This window comes from Balaenoptera ricei, chromosome 11, assembly GCF_028023285.1.
Source record: "Balaenoptera ricei isolate mBalRic1 chromosome 11, mBalRic1.hap2, whole genome shotgun sequence".
In the NCBI taxonomy this organism is placed as follows: domain Eukaryota; kingdom Metazoa; phylum Chordata; class Mammalia; order Artiodactyla; family Balaenopteridae; genus Balaenoptera; species Balaenoptera ricei.
The window spans coordinates 29,669,362-29,688,604 of record NC_082649.1 but is presented as its reverse complement, the minus strand read 5'-3'; the positions used below and the strand labels follow the sequence as shown (position 1 = coordinate 29,688,604).

At 42.1% G+C, this 19,243-nt stretch overlaps 1 protein-coding gene across 7 annotated transcripts in view; it reads right to left on the bottom strand.

The window, feature by feature from the left end:
• The window catches only part of ADGRF5 (adhesion G protein-coupled receptor F5), a 109,983-nt gene that overhangs the window by 9,057 nt on the left and 81,683 nt on the right, over window positions 1-19,243 (bottom strand). For 5 of the 7 annotated variants that reach the window (XM_059938549.1, XM_059938546.1, XM_059938547.1 and 2 more), the window contains exons 9-16: window positions 17,573-17,794; window positions 16,393-16,596; window positions 11,478-11,648; window positions 9,525-9,644; window positions 9,160-9,369; window positions 6,030-6,242; window positions 4,123-4,275; window positions 2,145-2,353 (exon numbers count right to left, since the gene is read on the bottom strand). In XM_059938549.1, the coding sequence (XP_059794532.1) occupies window positions 2,145-2,353; window positions 4,123-4,275; window positions 6,030-6,242; window positions 9,160-9,369; window positions 9,525-9,644; window positions 11,478-11,648; window positions 16,393-16,596; window positions 17,573-17,794 (1,502 nt within the window). The remainder of the gene's footprint in view (window positions 1-2,144; window positions 2,354-4,122; window positions 4,276-6,029; window positions 6,243-9,159; window positions 9,370-9,524; window positions 9,645-11,477; window positions 11,649-16,392; window positions 16,597-17,572; window positions 17,795-19,243) is intronic. The other 2 variants (XM_059938552.1, XM_059938553.1) reach the window with 1 other exon arrangement.

Sequence of the window (19,243 nt, the reverse complement as noted above, 5' to 3'; positions counted from 1 at the left end):
CTCCATTCTCATAAGTATATCCCATAAGGTAATGTACTTATCTCTTAAACTGTGCTTGCTCTTCAGAATGGAATATTACATGAGACCTCACACACAGAAGGGGAACAGTAGAGTATATGTCAACCTGATGACTAGTTGAAAAGAAAAAGGAAGGGAAGTAGATATGATTGCTAGAGAACTAGATTAAAGTTGCATAAAATTGTCACTTGATTGTCTGGATGAAAGCACATTTGCCACTCTGCTTTTTCTCATCACTTACCTCGCTGACCATGAGGTTTCTATCCCAAATTTCCTGGGACAGTTCTGGTTTATATCTGATGTCCCAGTGTAATTATAAATAGTGCCCTCTTTTATTTTCAAAAATGATACAAGTGAACTTATATACAAAACAGAAATAGACCCATATACATAGAAATCAAACTTAAGGTTACCAAAGGGGAAAGGGGGGGAGGGAAAACAAAACCAACAAGGACCTACTGTATAGCACAGGGAACTATACTCAATATTCTGTAATAACCTATAAGGGAAAAGAATCTGAAATATTCTTTTTCAGATTCTTTTCCCTAACACAACACTGTAAATTAACTATACTTCAATAAAACAAACACAAACACACACACACAAACAAAAAAACCAAAAAGCAAAAAGTATCCTGGTTTGGATGATAAACTATATGGTCACCTTATCTATAATGATCACATTTGTGTTTTCTAACTATCTGACTCCTCACTATAATTAAAGAATGAACTAAAAGTTGGTCTTCTCCATAAAGAACTTTGATGAGTGTTCTAACCCAGGGGAGTTTCTTCCTCTGAATGCAGAAGTATTTGTTTTACTTAACAGAACTTACATTTGTGACATCTCTACCAGTGTCATCCTGTGTTTTAATTTCAATCTCTCTCCCATTAAATGATAAGCTCCTTAACAATGGGAACCATGTGTTGCATTTCTTTATATCCTTCTCATATCCCATAACCCCTAACATAGTCATTTAACTTCGTATGTAGTAGGTATTCAATAACATATGTTGAATGGATAAATTAGACGGAGCATGACAGGTCAGCATGCCCCCTTTCCATTGAAAGGGTATGTAGTATCTAGAATTGGGACCAGGGCCCAATGTTGAGTTCAAATTATAATTTCTATCTTCCTCAATTGGGATAGTTTATATTCCCGATGCTTTACCCATCAAGGTCTAACTCAGATGCCAAGTTTTGCAAGCAGAACGTCCTGATTATCCTAGCCCAAATTAATACATATATAACATCTACATTCCGTACCCAATCAGAGGTCAAGTTCTGATTTGGCCTCTTTACCCTGATAGCACCTATAATAATGCTTTATACATTGTCGGTATTTTAATGAGTTTGATGTAAGACAAGAGATAATTAGATAAAATGCAAACCAATATCACCCTTTTTTCTCAGTCCTTCTTCCCAGGATGCGAGGATTTGGAGCTAACCAGATGTTAGCCCCAAATATAGCTCATGGTCTGAAGATGTTACCATGAGCTATAACCCCACTAATTGCCTCATTTATTGTAACTCATGGAATTTTAGGAGTCTCGAACTTTCAGCAACTTAAGTATGAGAGGTAATTTATATTTATTTTGATGAAGTGAAACATGTTTTTCCTACCACATGGCAGTAACCTCTATTCTAGGTAAGAGAGGTCAGCTAGGCCCTTCTGTAACTATAGTTTACCTCTAAGGATTAAGGAAATCTCAGACTTGTAAAAACATAAAGCCCAAACTATTTTTTTTGACTGATGAACCTTACTTTTTGTGTTGCTCCCCTTTCTGAAAAGATTAGCGCTATTAGCGTGATATAAAAATTCTTCAAAGGAGAGCAGTTAGAGGGGATAACACGACTTCCATCTTGGCGGTAATGGAAACAAGGTATTAAGAAGTCAAGGTGAAGCTGTACAGCTGGTCCTAGAGCAGAACACGTATTTCGCTGCCTCCATATTTGGATTCAAGCAAAATATTCAGCATTTCTAGGGTTGCATCTTCTTTGGAATTAAATAAGTATAGCTTTGAGGGCAACACGAAGCAGCTCAAAGCCCATTTTCCTAAGTGCTGAGAAACAGGATCAGCTAGACACATCTCCCCACCAAGAGTTCACAGTCAAGGGTTTAAGAATTACCTCAGCCAGCTGGAGCAGAGTATTTATTGGGGCGGAGATGCAGTTGTTTTTCTTGACCTTCCACTGGGAGCCCACACATCTGTAAGTTATGATCCCGCCAATGGGACTCCCAGGGATTCTGGGAACATTCGAGAACTGGCAAAGCTTCTGGATGACTTTTCCGGGTTCACCAACACCTATGATAGGATCTTGGCATGTGACGTTCTCCCCTGCATTGGAAAAATGGACATAAAAAGGACAATTGAAAAGAGGAGAAAAGATAGTGGAAATAGGGTCAGGCTTAGGTAGAGTTTTGATCTTTGAACTCATCTCCTTTTTTCCTTTTAGTGACCTTTTCGGAGTTGCCCAGTTTCTTTATTTTGCCCCTGATTTTCTAAAGCCCCTTAGTGCTTTCCATGCAAATCCAATTCTAATCTGCGCTGGCTTTTTCTAACAGAATTTATTTCCTCAATGCCTCATTCCCACCTCTGACCTCCAGGAATCTTCTCTCTGATGTCTGTAAAATCTAAGCCATGGAAAATAATGAGAGCTTGATGTGTACTCATCCAGATAAAAGATAGGCAGGTTAACAAGGGTCTTAGGGACATAATGACTTAATCCAAGGGATTCTCAACTCTGGTGTATTAGAATCACCAGAGGAGCTTGGAAAATACCAATGTCCAGGCTCACTCCAGCCCAAGTAGATCAAAACCTCTTGGGCTGGAATTCAGGCATCAGCAGTTTTTTAAGCTTCCCCGGTGATTCTAGGGTGCAGCCAAGTTTGAGAAGCACCACCTTAATCCAAGGATATAATTAGTGGTAGGAATTCCAGGCACCCATGACCTGAATATTCTGGGCAATATTCCTAAGCATTTATTCCTTCTGGTTTCCCTTAAGGAAGACTTTTCTTTACCTCTACTCAAGACAGACTTGAATGGGAAAATGGCATTTATTGCAGAATCTCTAGTCTCCAGGGGACCCTGACTCTCTGATGAGCAGACCCCCTTCTCATCATCTTTTAAATTTAGCATGAATTGAGTTCTCAGCCATTGTGTAAAATCTTAGAATACCTAAGTAACGTTCTATCAGGAAAAAGAAGAGGAATCAGACTTGGTATGAAGAAAGAAGAGCAGAACAAAGGTAAGTGAGTAAAACATGATGATGCCTAGGCTAAGATGGGGGGACAGTGGAGACATGACCTTGGCGGCCCCCTGGAAGAGGTGTGCTTGGTGGGGTCCAGAGGACCGTGACTCAGAGAGATAGGGAGCTCTAAATTGCTTCCTACTTTGTTGTCTAGGGCTCAGATACCAACAGATGTGAGAAGGACCTCAGATCCCTCAGTAAACTCAAACAAGCTTGGCAATGGAGCCATGGATCCTACAGACATCACGGGTTCTATTAGAGAGAAGATTTCTGGGGGGAGGGGATTGCTTATGATGCAAGCCCAGGAGCATCCTTTATCCACTTGCCCCTCGGTTGCTACTGAGGAGAGCTCTTCGGTATGGGTTATTACAGAGATGGCTCCACAAATCACGACCTTTTACCTTGAAAATAGTATTTAGGGGGATATTGGCTCAGTGATGACAAAGGATGGGAAAGACAGTTTCTGATTCTTTTTACGTGACTCTTTTTACACAGTTTCTGATCCTTTTTCTGTACGGAAATATGGCTTCATCTGCAAGGCTTTCTTGATCAATTTCTCCCCCCCTAATCACTAGCAGAGTTAAACCGGGCAGCCTCTTCTAGCCACCCACAACTGTCTCTAGTTTAGAATCTACCACATTATATGTGATAACATTTTTAAATCACATTTATCTCTCCCCTAGGCTTGAGGCCAAGAAACATAGCTTATTGCTTTTCAAAGCCCCGTGCTTAGCTCAAGGCTTGCTACATGAAAGTGATTAACATATATCTATTGATGGATGAATGAGGGAGTGAATGAATACATGAATCCCTGCTCGTGACTATAACATTTTAAAATAATTTAAAATGCTCTCACCAGGAACCAGATTAAGCTTCATAGATGGGCTCCGGACTGAATTATTAGCGGTGTTGGTAATGTGACAAAACACATCCATATTTTCTGGACAGGAAATTGAGTTTGCCACGAAATGGTGTTTGTAGCACACTTGCTTTCCATTAACTTCTTTTGCTAAGGTACAATGAAAGAATGAAGTCAAAGCATTAGTATTCAAAGCACAAATTTTGTTAAAATCGTCCAATGTGGATAAACTTGTCCAAACTTTTCCCAAGAATGTGCCACATTCATTTTAATGTGGTTTTCAAAATGCCTCTAGCCTAGAAGTAAGTAAGCCCACATTGGCATGTGTGCTAGCCAAAACCTTACCTCCACCATTCATGACTCCAAATCTGTGCCCACACAGTTCTGGACAATCAGAATGCTTTCTCAACCTCCCTCTACCTAGCGAAATCCCATCATGTTCTGTGCCTTAATCCTATCCTGCTTTTGCCGCATAGGTTTAGAGGTCATCTTTTTACAGATCTGTCTCCTCCACCAGACCCTAAGTTCTTGGAGAGAAGATACCTGGTCTTATTTATCTTTGCATCTCCCAGTGCCTAGCTCAGTATTTGACACAAAGAAAGCAGTGAATGCATGTGTGTTGAACACAGAATGTTAAAACGCTTAAATAGCTCGGTACCCAGATTGATTTCATATCCCCGCTACCAGCAGCCTTCTCTAAATTGTCCTGTCTTTATGGGATCCCCATTTTTCTGAACTTCCATTGTTCTTTCTATCTGTAGTGTTCATTTTGTATATTTAATGCTCTCTGTATTGTCTTTTACAACATATGCCCTTCTAGATATTGATATATATGCCCCACTTCTTTCATCTCCTTTTCATTGCCTACTGTTATGTTTTGTATTAAGCATAGGTCCCAAAGAACAGTCCTTGAAAGTATGAATGAGCTTATAAATCCCTCATGAAGGTGTCCATGCATTACGATTTGCGGTTGTGAGTTCATATTTGGTTGACCTTAATCTACAGGAATCCTGAGGGATCTGGATGGAGGGTACATTCTACCAGAGAGGATTTAAATTTTTTGCCCAGGTACTACTGAGTGCTACCAACGGGCTACTTTAAGTTGATTACTCCTCAGCTTGGAGTTATTGGACCACATAGGTAGTATAAATTCAAGCCCCAAACCTGAATGAAGGCAGGACAGTTATACGTCTCAGGGGAAATTTTTGCCCACCCAGCACTGAGGCCAAGCTCTTAACTCTGGCAGATGAATTTTGTTTTTCTAGCTTCTTCTTTTACTGAGCATGTCATTGTCTGAGGGTCCTGACATTGTGCTGATGGGGTGGGTTGCCTTAGTTACTGCATTGGGAGCAAGCCCTTTTCTTTCATACACTTCAGAGCCTTAAAATTCAAATTCAGGATTCTGAGGTTTCTGATATTGGCAGATGCCCTCAGGGAAACTCCAGCATTAGCTAAAGCATCACCTCTATTTTTTCTTTTCTTCTATGTTTTTGACCCTTGGTTATTTCTCTTACTCTCTTGCCTGCTCAACTGTGCATTTAAAAGGATTTTTGCCATACTTTTATTGCATGCTGACTCATAGCATAGAGGGAGGGGTGATCAGAATATCGAGTCTACTATACTGAGAGCGTAGAAGGCTTGTGACGGTAACTTAATACTGTCTTCAACAGCTGTCACTAAAAACAGTGGGCTCCACCCTCACAGACTCTCAAGATTTTGTCACAAACCAATGAGCTACTGGTCACTAGCAAAATAGAAGGCAATAAAGCCTCATGGGCTTCCCTCTGTTACATTATGTCTCTGAAGCAATCCCTCTGTCTCTTTACCCCTATTTTAAGAGTAGATGTTTAGACTGCACATATACGGAATCATGTGTCCTTACAATTCAGCAGTGGGCATCTTACCAGCCGGAAAGGACGAGGAACCAGCTTGGAAAATGACCTTGTAGTCTCTGTCTTCCTCAATGCAGCACTTGATGTGACGGGAGCTAGTGCATGGAATGACAGCTTCCAAAGGATCAACCATGATATCGGGCTCTAGGGGCAGCGGGTGGACGGTGACATCTTTGGCCATGACACTGTATGAATTCTTGTATCGAAATATGCAGTGATAGGTTCCTGAGTGGAAGGAAGCCAAGAGGAGATGGAACGAAGTCATCGCTCCAAAAAGACATTTGCTGAGAAAGTTGAGAAGAGGCTTGGTTTTCCTTGTCAAGCTGGGGCACAAGCACAGCAACCCCCCCACCCCCGGGCCCTGGACTAGAAAATGCTCCATCGGTTCCCCTCCTGGGTTCGCTATGCATTTGAAGGACTGACTCATCGTCACCTAAATATTCACTTACTTTCGAATAAAATCAAGTGGCGTATCCAGAGTCATATAGCCTGTTGGGGGTGGAATTGAATTTCAAATCTGGTTCACAATACCTACTCCAAGGCTCTTTCTTTAACCGGGGTTGCAGGGGGGGCGGAATGCGAATTTTGGTGTGTGCTGGGCTGGGGAGTTCTTTGAGGAAAGTTGTCAGTGAGAGGGAGATGGAGCGCGGTGGTCTTGCGAGGCCCCCTCTCCCCATCTTTAAGGGAGTAGGTGCCTGTGGTCTGGGACCTCATGGCCACACTAAGGAATGTGGGGAGGGAGCGGGGAGGGAGGGAGAGAGGTTGACTGTGAGTTCTTGGGAGAGCTTGGTCTGTGGACTCTGCGATCAGATGTCTGACTCTTATCTAGAAAAGTCTAAAGAGGAGAGCGGGCCGACTTTGCAGGAGTGAAAAGAGAAGGCTGCAGCAGGAGGTGCCTGCACACCCAGTGCTTGGTGAAGCAGAGTGGACTGCGGACAGGGCTTGGGTTGAGCTTCATGAAAGGAACTCTTCCTATTGGACTTCACACCAGACCCCATCAGAGGATGAACCACCATTGGATCAGCTGTCGTCGGGACAGTGGAAGATTATAACAGCATCTACAGTTAAGTAGGACCTTTCAATGTTCCTGACATTCCTTCTCTTTGCCCCGACTCTGGAGGAGCCAGAGTAGCTGCTAGCCAGAGGGAAAACACGTAGAACGAGAACAGAGAGGAAACGCTTTCTGATTCCCATTGGGAGGGAGGGGAAATTTACATTGAATATAAAATAAAAGTGTAGGTGATTTAGATGAGAATAGATGATTTTTAGCACCTGAGTCTGGGACTGTTTAATAGTTCAGTGTGACCGGACCGGCCACAGCTCTTCCTAAGTTATTGCCTGATAGTAGGAAAGGTCAGTTGGGCAGAGCAACTGTCCTGTGTGAGTTCAGCACAGGAGAAAAAGACTCCCATTTCCTGATTGTATCTACCAAGTCCAGCCAGATAATAAGTAGTTATTTCTACAATATTGCCTAGGTCTTATATGAAAAAGTAAAGAACTCACAGGATCTGGACTGATTAAGCTTATAATGAATGAAAGCTTTAGAATAGAGTAGTTAAGAGTTGGCCTCTGTAGCAACAGTCTCTGTTTCCCTTTGACTTTGCTGTCTACTAGATGTATAACCTCAGGTAGTTTCCTTAACCTCACTGGGCCTCAGTTTCCTCATCTGTGAAATGGAGAAAATAATAGCACTCTCCTCTAGGTTTATTGTTTTAAATTAATTCATACACTTAACTACTTAAAACAATATCTATCACATAGCAACAGCTCAAGAAATGTCAGCTATTATTGAAGCAATTCTATCAAATTCCCTTTTCTTTCAAAAATTTGCATTTCCTCCCAACCTAAACAATGTCTAGGGATAAGTAGAAAAACAAAAATGTGTTTTTTCCCCCTTCGGAACTAGGCATATAAAATCTTTAGGCAGAATTTTTATACCTCAGTTGGGTGAAACACAAGAGTCAGGTAAAAATACTTTAAAAAAACAATCCTCTTAAGAGTTTGGAATTATGGGCTTCCCTGGTGGCGCAGTGGTTGAGAATCTGCCTGCCAATGCAGGGGACACGGGTTCGAGCCCTGGTCTGGGAAGATCCCACATGCCACGGAGCAACTGGGCCCGTGAGCCACAATTACTGAGCCTGCGCGTCTGGAGCCTGTGCTCCGCAACAAGAGAGGCCGCGATGGTGAGAGGCCTGCGCATCGCGATGAAGAGTGGTCCCCACTTGCCACAACTAGAGAAAGCCCTCGCACAGAAACGAAGACCCAACACAGTCATAAATAAATTAAAAAAAAAAAAAAAAAAAGAGTTTGGAATTAACATATATAAATCACTAATACAGTAAGTCCCCTACATACGAACCTTTAAGTTGTGAACTTTCAAAGATGCGAACTTGCCCCTGTATGCCAGCTGTTGTACTGTACTACTGTGCTTTTCAAGGTACTGTACTGTAAGATTAAAAATGTTTTCTCTATTTTTCGTGTTTTTTATGTATTTTTTGTGTGAAAAGTATTACAAACCTATTACAGTGCAGTACTATATAACTGATTGTGTTAGTTGGGTACCTAGGCTTAATTTTGTTGGACTTATGAACAAATTGAACATACGAACGCGCTCTCGGAACGGAACTCGGTCATGTGTAGGGGACTTATTGTATATAAAATAGATGAACGGCAAGGACCTACTGTATAGCACAGGGTACTATACTCAATATCTTGTAATAACGTATAATGGAAAAGAATCTAAAAAAGTACATATGTATGTGTGTGTGTGTGTGTGTGTGTGTATAAAACTGAATCACCTTGTTGTACACTTGAAACTAACACAACATTGTAAATTAACTATGTTTCAATAAAAAAAAAATCCTCTTGATGGCAAAGCACAGACTCTAGAATCAAAGAGACTAGTTCTAATCCTGGCTCTACAGCTTAAGTTGTGGAAACCTAGGCTCACTTTGCACATCTGTAAAATGGGAATAGTGACATCTTCCCCCAGACGGCTGTTGCATTTAGTGTGAGTACATATGTCATATAGAGTGGCTGGCACAGGCATGGCCCAGGGCAGGCCCTCCATGGATGGTAATGATTACAGTGTGTTTCCAGGGGTCCAGGCATCAGGGTCCAGAGTATCTGGGCTTCTACTCACCATTCCACTCCCTGGTCGAGGTCTTGACTGTCAGCACCGACTCTGCTCCATTAGGATACCTCCTCGTGGTATAAAACCTTTTGTATATTTTAATTCCAGCAGAAGTGTTCCAGTACACTTCATCATAGTTACTCACATCACTGATGCACTTTATAGAAAAGCTTTGTCCCTCAGAAACAGAAATTGGGTCCGGGGTTATTTTTAGGTTGGCTAAAAGAATGCAAACAAAACAGACAAAAGAAAACCAATAACAAGTAAAATGTTTAGTCTTTCTGGTGACATCAACACCTGAGTGAAATTTCACATCATAGAGACAGAAAGCATGGGCTGTCCTGATTCTACTTGGGTCAATGCGGGATTGGTACCTTGCTGCTCCGGAGCTTTACTTGTTTCTAGGCTGTTCTCGGTGGTGCTCTGAACTGTACCCATTTCCATCACATGCCTTGGGAACTCGCGCACTTCCCCTTTGTGGCTGGAATTATCTCCTAATGATCAGCAGGGCAAAAGGTTGTAAACTACGGTGTCGACTTAACCCGAACTCCCCTCCAACCTTTTCCAGGCGCCTCAAGGGGGACTCAATGCCTCAGTTCTTACAACCACATCATTCTCTACTCTTTTAAAATAACTTCAAAAAATACCATACTGTATTTGAATTTCTTTCTTCTGTATCTCTTCTCCATAAAAAGTGAGCCCCTTAAGAGTAGGACCCTCTCATCTGCGTCTTCACATCCCCAGCATTAGCACTGGGTCCAGTACCCAGCCAGTGCTTTCTAAGCAGACGAGTGGTTTTTGGAATTGCATGTTAAGTACAGGGATCACAGCGTTTACTGCCCAAATAATTATACCTGGGCTGGGAAGTATAGGCACCCTAATTTAAGTCCCTATTTACTCCTATTTCTGAGAATTTCCTTGTAAGTTCATGAGGAACTAGTCACCGAAACTGTTAACAAGACCCTTATAAATATAAAAGCTTCCATGAACATTCCACTGGTTTTGCCTCTGGTTCTCTTTCTACTCCTCTTTGAGCATAGCTGTCATTTCAGAATGCCATTCACTCTGTCTTCTCTACGTGAACAATGTCATACCTTGAGCCCACAGATGCTGGCCAGCTTTTCCAATCAGTGTGAAATCTTATTCTTAGTCATAAACAAAAGAAATCAGGGCTTTCCATAGTACCCTCCAGAAGTTGGGATTCAAATGTTCAGATGCAGCCCCAAAGTCACAGAGAAGGGATTCATATGCCCCCCTTGTTGCCCTCCCTGGCTATAAGGATCTTGAGATGGTTTTCTAAGGCTGAGTTGTTTCTGAGGGTGGAAAGGAAAAGGCGCATGGAAGCCTCAATCTGGTTCTCTTGATTCTCAGATGCGAATCAGACTACCAGACCAGTGGTTTTCAGCAAAGACTAAGCATATCCCTGAGACAGCCAAAAGCCCACAGAATCAACACAATTCTCTGAGTTAAAACTTGCAGAGTGTAACTGCTCTCACTTTAGAAAACCGCAAATACCTCAAAAGACCCTGAACTTTTCTATAGCAATAATGTTTCAGATAAATCTAATCTTGATCTTTGTAAAAGTGCTAAGTCATGATAGTAGAAAATGGAAACAAGAGTAACAAGTATGTTTATCTCAGTCCTTTCTCCAAATTGTTCAGAAGGCGGAACTGAGGATTTATCTAAATATAATAGTTTGTTTTTGTATGATGGGTGGGTAGAAACACACGTTTGTCTGCCCCATTTTGGCAGATAGGGATGAAGTTGATAATGCTTTATGATATGAGCAGAAGAAATGATACTTTTAAGAGGCCTAGAATTACTTAAAATATTTTTAAAAACCCACTTGTTACAACTGCAAAATAATCACAAAAGACCAGACTCTTAAATCTTCCTGCAGCATTCTCTCTGGAAAAGATGAAATGGGAGAGAAAGAGGGGGTGAAGGATGGTGGGGAGTGAGCCAGCCTATTGGAATTCAAGGGAGGGAGAATGGGATTATGGGAGGAAAAAGTGGGAAATTAGCGGTGTTATCCTCATTCAGTGACTAATCTGAGTGTGAAACCCTACTTCCCATCCACTTTCTGTCTTTCTAGTACAATGCAGGCTGTTCCTTCCCTGCAACTGGTGTTTCTTACCCCTACCCTTCCTGCTTTTAAAGACTTCATAAGAATTTAAATGGCAGAGATGGAAATCTCATTATGTCGTTACCCCAATCACACTCACTACCAGGGAAGGCCCTGCTTTACTGCTCATGGATATTCCCAGTTGATTGGCAGCCCTTAGTTTGAAGTGCAAGGCAAAAAATTCTAGTGAAAGAGTCCTTACCCACAGAGGTGAATGTCACTTTTATGTCTTTACTGCCTCTGGCTCCGTGGGCGCTGATGAACTCACACGTGTAGACCACTGTGGTTCCAGACAATCCGCTCGGACACTGAGTGCCATCGGCCGTGAGGGTATATCTGCTGCAGCCAGAGTCTGTGTCTGTTTCAGGGCTTCCTGCAACAACATAAGAGGTTCTTTTACTGTCACAGTTGGCTGACTGTCTGATTTGGTAACAAAGAAGCCAAATCAGTGAAAAAGAATTCTTATTTCATTCAATTTCTTCTCTTTGAATGGAGAGGCAGGGTGGTATAATGGTTAGCCCTGCCACCCCAGGATCCAGGTGGCCCGGCTGCAGATTCCAACTTTACTACTTACCAGCAGGGTGTTACTACTGGGAAAGTCACTAAATCACTCTGTGCCTCAGTTTCTCCAGATGTAAAATGAGAATAAATAATAACAGCTGTGACCTGGGATTGTAGTCAGGTAAAAGGAGTTACTGGGTAAACACTTAGAACAGTGCCTGGCTCGGGCCGACCCCTAACAAAGACCCTTCGTGATGGCAGTTGGAGTGTGAAAAATAAAAAAAGAAGCCATGTGTTTGGATACGACTTCAACTGGAAGGAAAAAAATGTCAGATTATTTTGACTATTATTATTGTTGAAAGGAGGAAGAAACAAGACATGGACCTCTGATATTCATCTCATTTGAGACCTGTTTTCATAACTTTTTCCTTCTTATTAGTATATATGTTTTAGTGGAAGCTTCAAAGTCACGCTTTCTCAGGGTAACAGCAATTTACCCTTCAGGATAGCTGCTCTTCCCTATCTTCCTTTCCATTCCCAAGATGCTGTGCCCTCCAAGCCATCCTCACATCCTGCCTATGGCTCTATAGCAGCTTCTTGGCCATTTTTTCTACTCCTGTTCCTTCACTCTCTCTCCTCCAACCCTGTCTTCTGCCATGTACTTCTGCCAGGCATTCTTCAAACACTGGCAATCTTCCAAAAATTAAAGAAAAAAAAAAACCCTTCTGATGAACTCCATCCAGCCTTGGCTGGATGATCAATGATATTTAAAATATTTTGATTGGTAAGTCACCAGTTTTTCTCCCCAGTCCCCAAAATGGTTGTTCAGAATACCAAACTGATTTCCCACCTTGAGTAAATTATCTCCTAGTTCATAGGTACAAATGTCCCTTTCATCTCCAAGGCTCACCCCTCTACCTATTTTTGGAAAACCTACTTTCTCTAATTCCTCCAGGACCCCACTCCATCTTTATCGTTCCTCTCCCTTGACTGCAGAACAATGGAAGTTACTGAATGCAGCCTATAAGTTCGCGCTCTGTTTTCTGGAGTAGAGCTGGTAGGCAGTTACAAGTTTGCTGCTCAAGGTTAAATAATATCCAGTGAAAATTTTCCACACACTGAGGATACGTGAAGGCATGGTTTGCAAAGCTTTTATCCTTACCAGAAAGCAGTTATTGTGGCAGATGCAAAGTATGCAACTCTGTTTTAAATGTTGACATTTATCTTCTTTTTTTTTCTCCTCTCAAAAGTCTCGCAAAGTGGGTACCATTGTCACTATTTAAAAGATGAAGGTCTGGGACTTCCCTGGCGATCTAGTGGTTAGGATTCAGTGCTCTCACTGCCGCTGCCCAGGTTCAATCCCTGGTCAGGGAACTAAGATCCCGCAAGCTGTGCAGCACAGCCAAAAAAAAAAGAAAAAAAGAAAAAAAAGATGGAAGTTCTCAGAGTCAGGATGACCCAACTTGCTCTGCAGCAGGAAGAGGGCAGAGCTGGAATGACAGCTCTTGAGGACCAGATTCTATCTTACTGGAAAGCACGGGTTGTAAGGCTAATTTTTCTAGAGTAGAAGACTGGGCTCAAGTTCTTTTTTTTCTTTTTCCTTTTTTAAGCCCAATTCTGTGTGCATTCCTACAAATAGAGAAATCACTGTTTAAAATTAGATTTGTCTACGGCATCATTAGGAACACAGAGAGAGGTGCGGAGGGGGAGGAGAGAGAGCGGTGGGTGAGGAGGGGAACCCTTGGTGCTCTCAGGGAGATGGTGGGCAGCTCACGGAAAGCCTCAGTCTCCTCATGCGTAAAATGAGGGATGGGATGAAATCCGTGGTTCTCACAATAACATCTCCTGTGAAACTGAAGAAAATTAAATTGCCTGGAGCCCAAACGTGGAGACTGTGAATGAATGGCTCTCAGGTGGAACCTTGACAGCTGGTCTTTTTCAAAAAACAACTGTGGGCACCCTCGGGGCAGCCAGGTTGGAAGAGGCCGCCTCTGACGGGGCTGTTTGCCACTTCTAGCTGCTTCTCTAGGTCTCGCCTCAGCCCCCGAGGCAGGCCTGTTTCTAGCGGCCCTTTATAATGTGACTTGAAGGCCACAAGACCGATTTCTACTCAATAAAGAAAAAAAAAGTCTCACTTATCTCTTACTTATGCCCTACTGGGCTACAAACATAACATTTCAGATGGCACAGAAGCATAAATAATAACACACAATTAAAAATGTCAGTGGGGTCATTGGGAAGAAAAGACACAAGAAGGGAGACCGTGGCGTTTGAGGCTGTCTCCCCATCCCCACCATGAGTCACTCAGGGAGCTCTTCCATGTGGTCATCTACACCCTGACAGTCAGCCAAGAGAGCTGACTTTACACCCTCTTGTAAAGACTCAAATCTCTTATGCATACTCTGCGTGACCATGGGCCCAGGGAACATGGTAGGCAGGGCAAAGAAGAAGTTGACGAACTTGTCTGGAAACTGTTCTGTCAAAGAGGGAATTAGACTCTGTTATTTTTTCATCATCACATAACAAGAGCTACGGTGAGAATACAAACGCTGTTGCCTTTAAATTTCCCCAAGTGGTCAGTACCTTCCCGTACAGGCAAAGCTAGTGCTAAGTACAGGCGAACTAGAAGCTGTACTAATGACTATTAGTACCTCTGTTATTTCTACTACTAGTAGTAGTACTATTAATACTATTACTTCTGTTACCATTACTGTTTATATCATCAACCCATGCCCCATGATTTGAAATAGCCCCAGAAAGCCCTCCCTATTCGAAAAAGACCTCCTTCTTAAAGCTAGAAATTCTGTCACTGCAGATTACTTCCTTTCTGTCTTATCCTTTGCCAGAAATGCTTTGAAAATCCAGTGCAACCGTTTCTGAGAAGAGGTAATACTTTCACTTCTAGAAGCTTTGGGGGTGAATTATCTAGCTAGACTGCTTTCTGCTGAGCTGGAAAAACAGGTGATAAAAGAACTGGTGGAATTTGGAGAAAGACTGCCACAGAGAGGGGACGGCAAGGGAGGCGGAAGGAGGGCAGGGTGTTGAAAGCAGGGGCTAACTTCATCAGAGAAACAACCCTGCGATCCCCCCGGCGGCCAGCCCTGTGGCAGGAAATCCATTGTTCTGCCAGTCGGTTCAGCCCACCCTGGGCATTACGAATGTCTGTAGCAGGGGTGGCCACAGAGAGGTTCCTGAGCGTCTGCACAGCAGACTTCCTGGTTCCTCTGCCGGATGGCGAGGCTTTTCACCTCTCACAGTTGAAAGCGTCTAAGTCAGTGCTCCGGGAACTGTGCAAGGTCCTTCTCCCATCTGGCAGTTCCTCCAGGATGCCTACACCTCCTCTTCCTTAAAAGTTAGGGAAGTGACTAAATGGACCATATGTCAATATGTTCAACAGTTACCAGATGCTTTTCCCATTCTCTGAAGCACTTTAAGGTAGAAAACAAATGTGCTTTTCAAACTAGATGTGCTCAGAAAACTTTACATCCAAATTGATCCTTATTTTATTTATGATTTAATAATGTCTGATAGCAACGGCTTTATAAAATAAAAGCTCCACCACACTGATGTATTTCATGGGTAAAGCCACATTTTGCTTTAAGGATTTTTTTACTAAAAAAAGTGAGCAAATAATACTGTCATTTCTTAAGGGAAAGATTGGATCTTGTTACGTGAGGTTTCTAGGCAGAAAACAGTCTTCTGTTTCAATACAAATTCTGCTGGATCAACTCACTCTAGTGCTGGCTCACCAGGCATGTGTGATATAGTTTGACCAAGGCAAAGGCTGTGAAACAAGGTGAGTCCCAATTCTTTTCTTTTCCTAATTATGACAACCTTGGATAAGTCATTTAATTTGAACCTCGATTTCCTTATTTGAAAATGGGAGGCAAAAAAATGCCAGCTTCAAACTTGTGGTCAAGTTTAAATGGGATTAAAAGTGATAACATATCTTTTAAAAATTGGTTGATCAGAAACTAGTATACAAAACAGAATCACCAATGCTATTTTAATTTCTTCTTCTTCTTATCATTCACCAGTATAAACTGGAAGGTGGGGAATTTCCAGTGAGATCTCAGATCTGCAGACAGTATTGGAAATTGACATTGGTTGAGAGACACACAGGTTGACAGAGAAAGATATAAAACCAGAGGCATGGAGTCAGATAATACAGAAAGAGACGTGGTTACAAAGGCAGAGAAGTGGGAAGGACAGACACCAAGAGGAGAGACACAGGAATGAGACTCTCAGAGTCAGACCCCAAAGCAAAGCCAATGACCTCATCCTTGGTTCTTTGCTGAAGAGGGAAAGGAGAGGGCAGTGGGGACAAGCTTGTCTTGTCTGTAGGCAGGACACCATGGCCTACATCATCCCGTCACTCCCTCTTGGGTCTTCTCTGCCAGAATCTTGTCTACAACCCAAGCATGAAACCTGTGTGTATGTATTTCGGGAATTTTGTTTTAGAATGGCTAAGTTGGAGCTGGCATCAAACCTCATACTTTTTCAGTCTGGAAAAAAACCCAGCCACCTGACATTTGCTCTTTCACCGACCGCATCTCCCATTTTCACTTTGCCAAGAGGCAAAAACCTGTTTGGGAAAGGGCTTCTAACAGTCTCACCTGGAATGTTTACAGTCCCCTCTTGCTTCCATTCAACTTGACTCCAATTCACCGTCATCTCACTGCAGCAGCTCAAAGACACAGGATTGTTGTCACACATCACCTTCATGTCTTCATTTGCCAAAATCTGGATGGATGTAACATCTATTTTTTTTCTGGACCCATATTCAAAAATATCTAATGTCAGTTTGCAAATATATTCACCTGTATCGAATACACAAAAGCATTTATGATTACTATTACATATGCCTATTTCCTTAGAAGAATGATAGCCTCATCTCATGTGTCATGATGGTACTTCATGAAACATCACTTTCAAAAGCATCTGAGACTTGGTCTAAACAACCCTAAAGGAACATTCAGGAAGTGCAGAAGGTCAAGGCAGCTATTTCTGATGCCATAAGGTAAAAGAGTAGAGAGCTGTTCTCAGGAAAGAGCAGAAATCTGAGTCCTCGCTAGTAAGAAAAAAAGTGTGGGGATGCTTCAGAGGTAGAAAGGGAAAATGGGAAAACCTTGGAGAATTAGGAGATCATGGATAATTTTGGCATCCTATTTAACTCTGTGGCAGGTCAGAGTCAACAAGCATATGATAGAAGCCATGTGTCTGCAGCCCAGTTTCTCATTCAGAGAAAAAGAGATGGTCCTGTTGACATCTGGGTTACGATGGGGCTATTAAATTCTAGAATGTCAGGTATAAAACTTACGCTTCTGTCGTCGCTGGGGAGGGACAAGTGGGAGGGATTAAAACAGAGGACAAGAAAATGGGGAGGGGGAGAGCAGGGACCCGTATGTTCACTACCTTGATTGTGGTGATAGTTGTACGGGTGTACACACATGTCAAAACTTATTAAATTATACACTTCACATATGTACAGCTTATTATACGTCAATTCTACCTCAACAAGGCTCTTCTAAATTTTTTTAAAATGTTAAAAAAAGGAGTCTACTTTTTGTCTTAGGTTCCAACTCATAAGCTTCAGTAAATGTGGAAAATTACATTTGTCTCCCAAGGCTAAATTTGCTTGGCTCATTCGTCATGGGATTAATTTTCAGTTTTGAAAAGCTGAGCTTGCTGACTTCTTTTTGAAGAGGAAAAGGCTGTCTACACACACCACCACGGTTTGATTCTTTCTTAGCCCTTCATTCCTTTCCTCGCCCTGGTTACTGGATGGTAACCCACCCGCGTCATCCTGAGTGATGTTGTAAATGGTGAGGCGAGACACGGAGGTCATGTTGTTGAGCACGTAGGTGTAGACGGAGAATCTGCTGCTGTTCTGGATGTCGAAGCCTGTTTCCACGTGCTGCCAGGATACGTTGGAGGACAAGACCTCGTTCTCACACATCAGAGTTACTGTATCCCCTTCAAGGATGATTTCTGGGGTGATGGAGAACTTTGTTTCATCTGGAAACCCAAACAAAAGGTATTAGGGTCCCAAAGCAAATAAATGGAATTAATGCTACTCCCTGAATGCCACCACCACTGGGGTTTTCAAGAGATCTCCATGGCGATGAATGAGGCAACACGTCTTCTTCACTCCATCCCTGGGCAGCTGGGATCTGAGGCCCCAGAGTGACAGTCTGCCAGCTACTAGGGACATGGTTCCCAGTTTGGGATCTTTGCAGGTTTAACAGTCCTCAATGGTACTAATGGGGATCCCAAAGCTATTTTCAATATTTCAAAGAGTCTGTCACAGACCTAGAGAACAGACTTGTGGTTGCCAAGGGGGAGGGGGTTGGGGGAGGGAAAGACTGGGAGTGTGGGGTTAGCAGATGCAAACTATTATATACAGGATGGATAAACATCAAGGTCTTACTGTGTAGCGCAGGGAACCATATTCAATATCCTGTGATAAACCATAATGGAAAAGAATATGAAAAAGAATGTGTAATATATATGTATAACTGAACCACTTTGCTGTACAGCAGAAATTAACACAACACTGTAAATCAACTATACTTCAATAAAATTTATAAAATAAAATAAAAATGCAAAAAAATTTTTAAATAGTCTGGTAGAAAATTGCACATTTGCTTATGAAAAAGCCACCCCAGCTAACCTAAACATCAAGTTTCTTTGCTACTGATTTGAAAGATATCAACTGCTTCTTACTGATAACTGATACCTCATGCTGACTGAAAGCTCTGTCCTGTGTCTTTGATGAATTAAGAGTGGGAAAATAAATTAATTTTTTACAATAAAGTATGCTTGGGAAATAAGAATGTTTTTAAAGACCTAACACCCATGGGCCCATAAGAGTGGGAGCTTATTAGATACACAGGTCTGTATTTGAATCCTGGTTCTGTACCAGGCATAGCTGTGTGGCCCTGGGGAACTTGCTTAGCATCTCTGAGCCTCAGCTCCCTTGTCTGGAAAATAGGAGCAGTGAGCACTACCATGGGAGGTGATTTGGAGGAATAGTAACTATTCTTATTGCTTTCACAGTAAAATCCTGGGGAACCCTGGTATTAAGCCATTTCACAGACAGAAATGAAAACACAGTATTTGCTATTTTTGTGTGTGTTTTTATGGCTGTCCCTTGTTTACACAACATGGAGATTTTTCCCTCTAAGCTGTGCTATGTCCTTCATGAGCTCCATGTGTTGAGAAAATCAGAGGAGCTGGGGAAGGCGGTTTGGCAACTCCTCTTTTGGATGGTTCTTTTGGTTTGCTCACACCACACCCTGTTCGTACTGTAAACATAGGACTAAAATACCATACAATTAATTTAGGGTGCTATGATGTTCTGGTCAAAATATCAAGGTATCTAAATATTTCTTATCCCGTTTTTTAGGCTCCTGGATAAAACAAGATTTCAGAAAATCGCATTCAACTATTAGGAAGCAAGGCCAT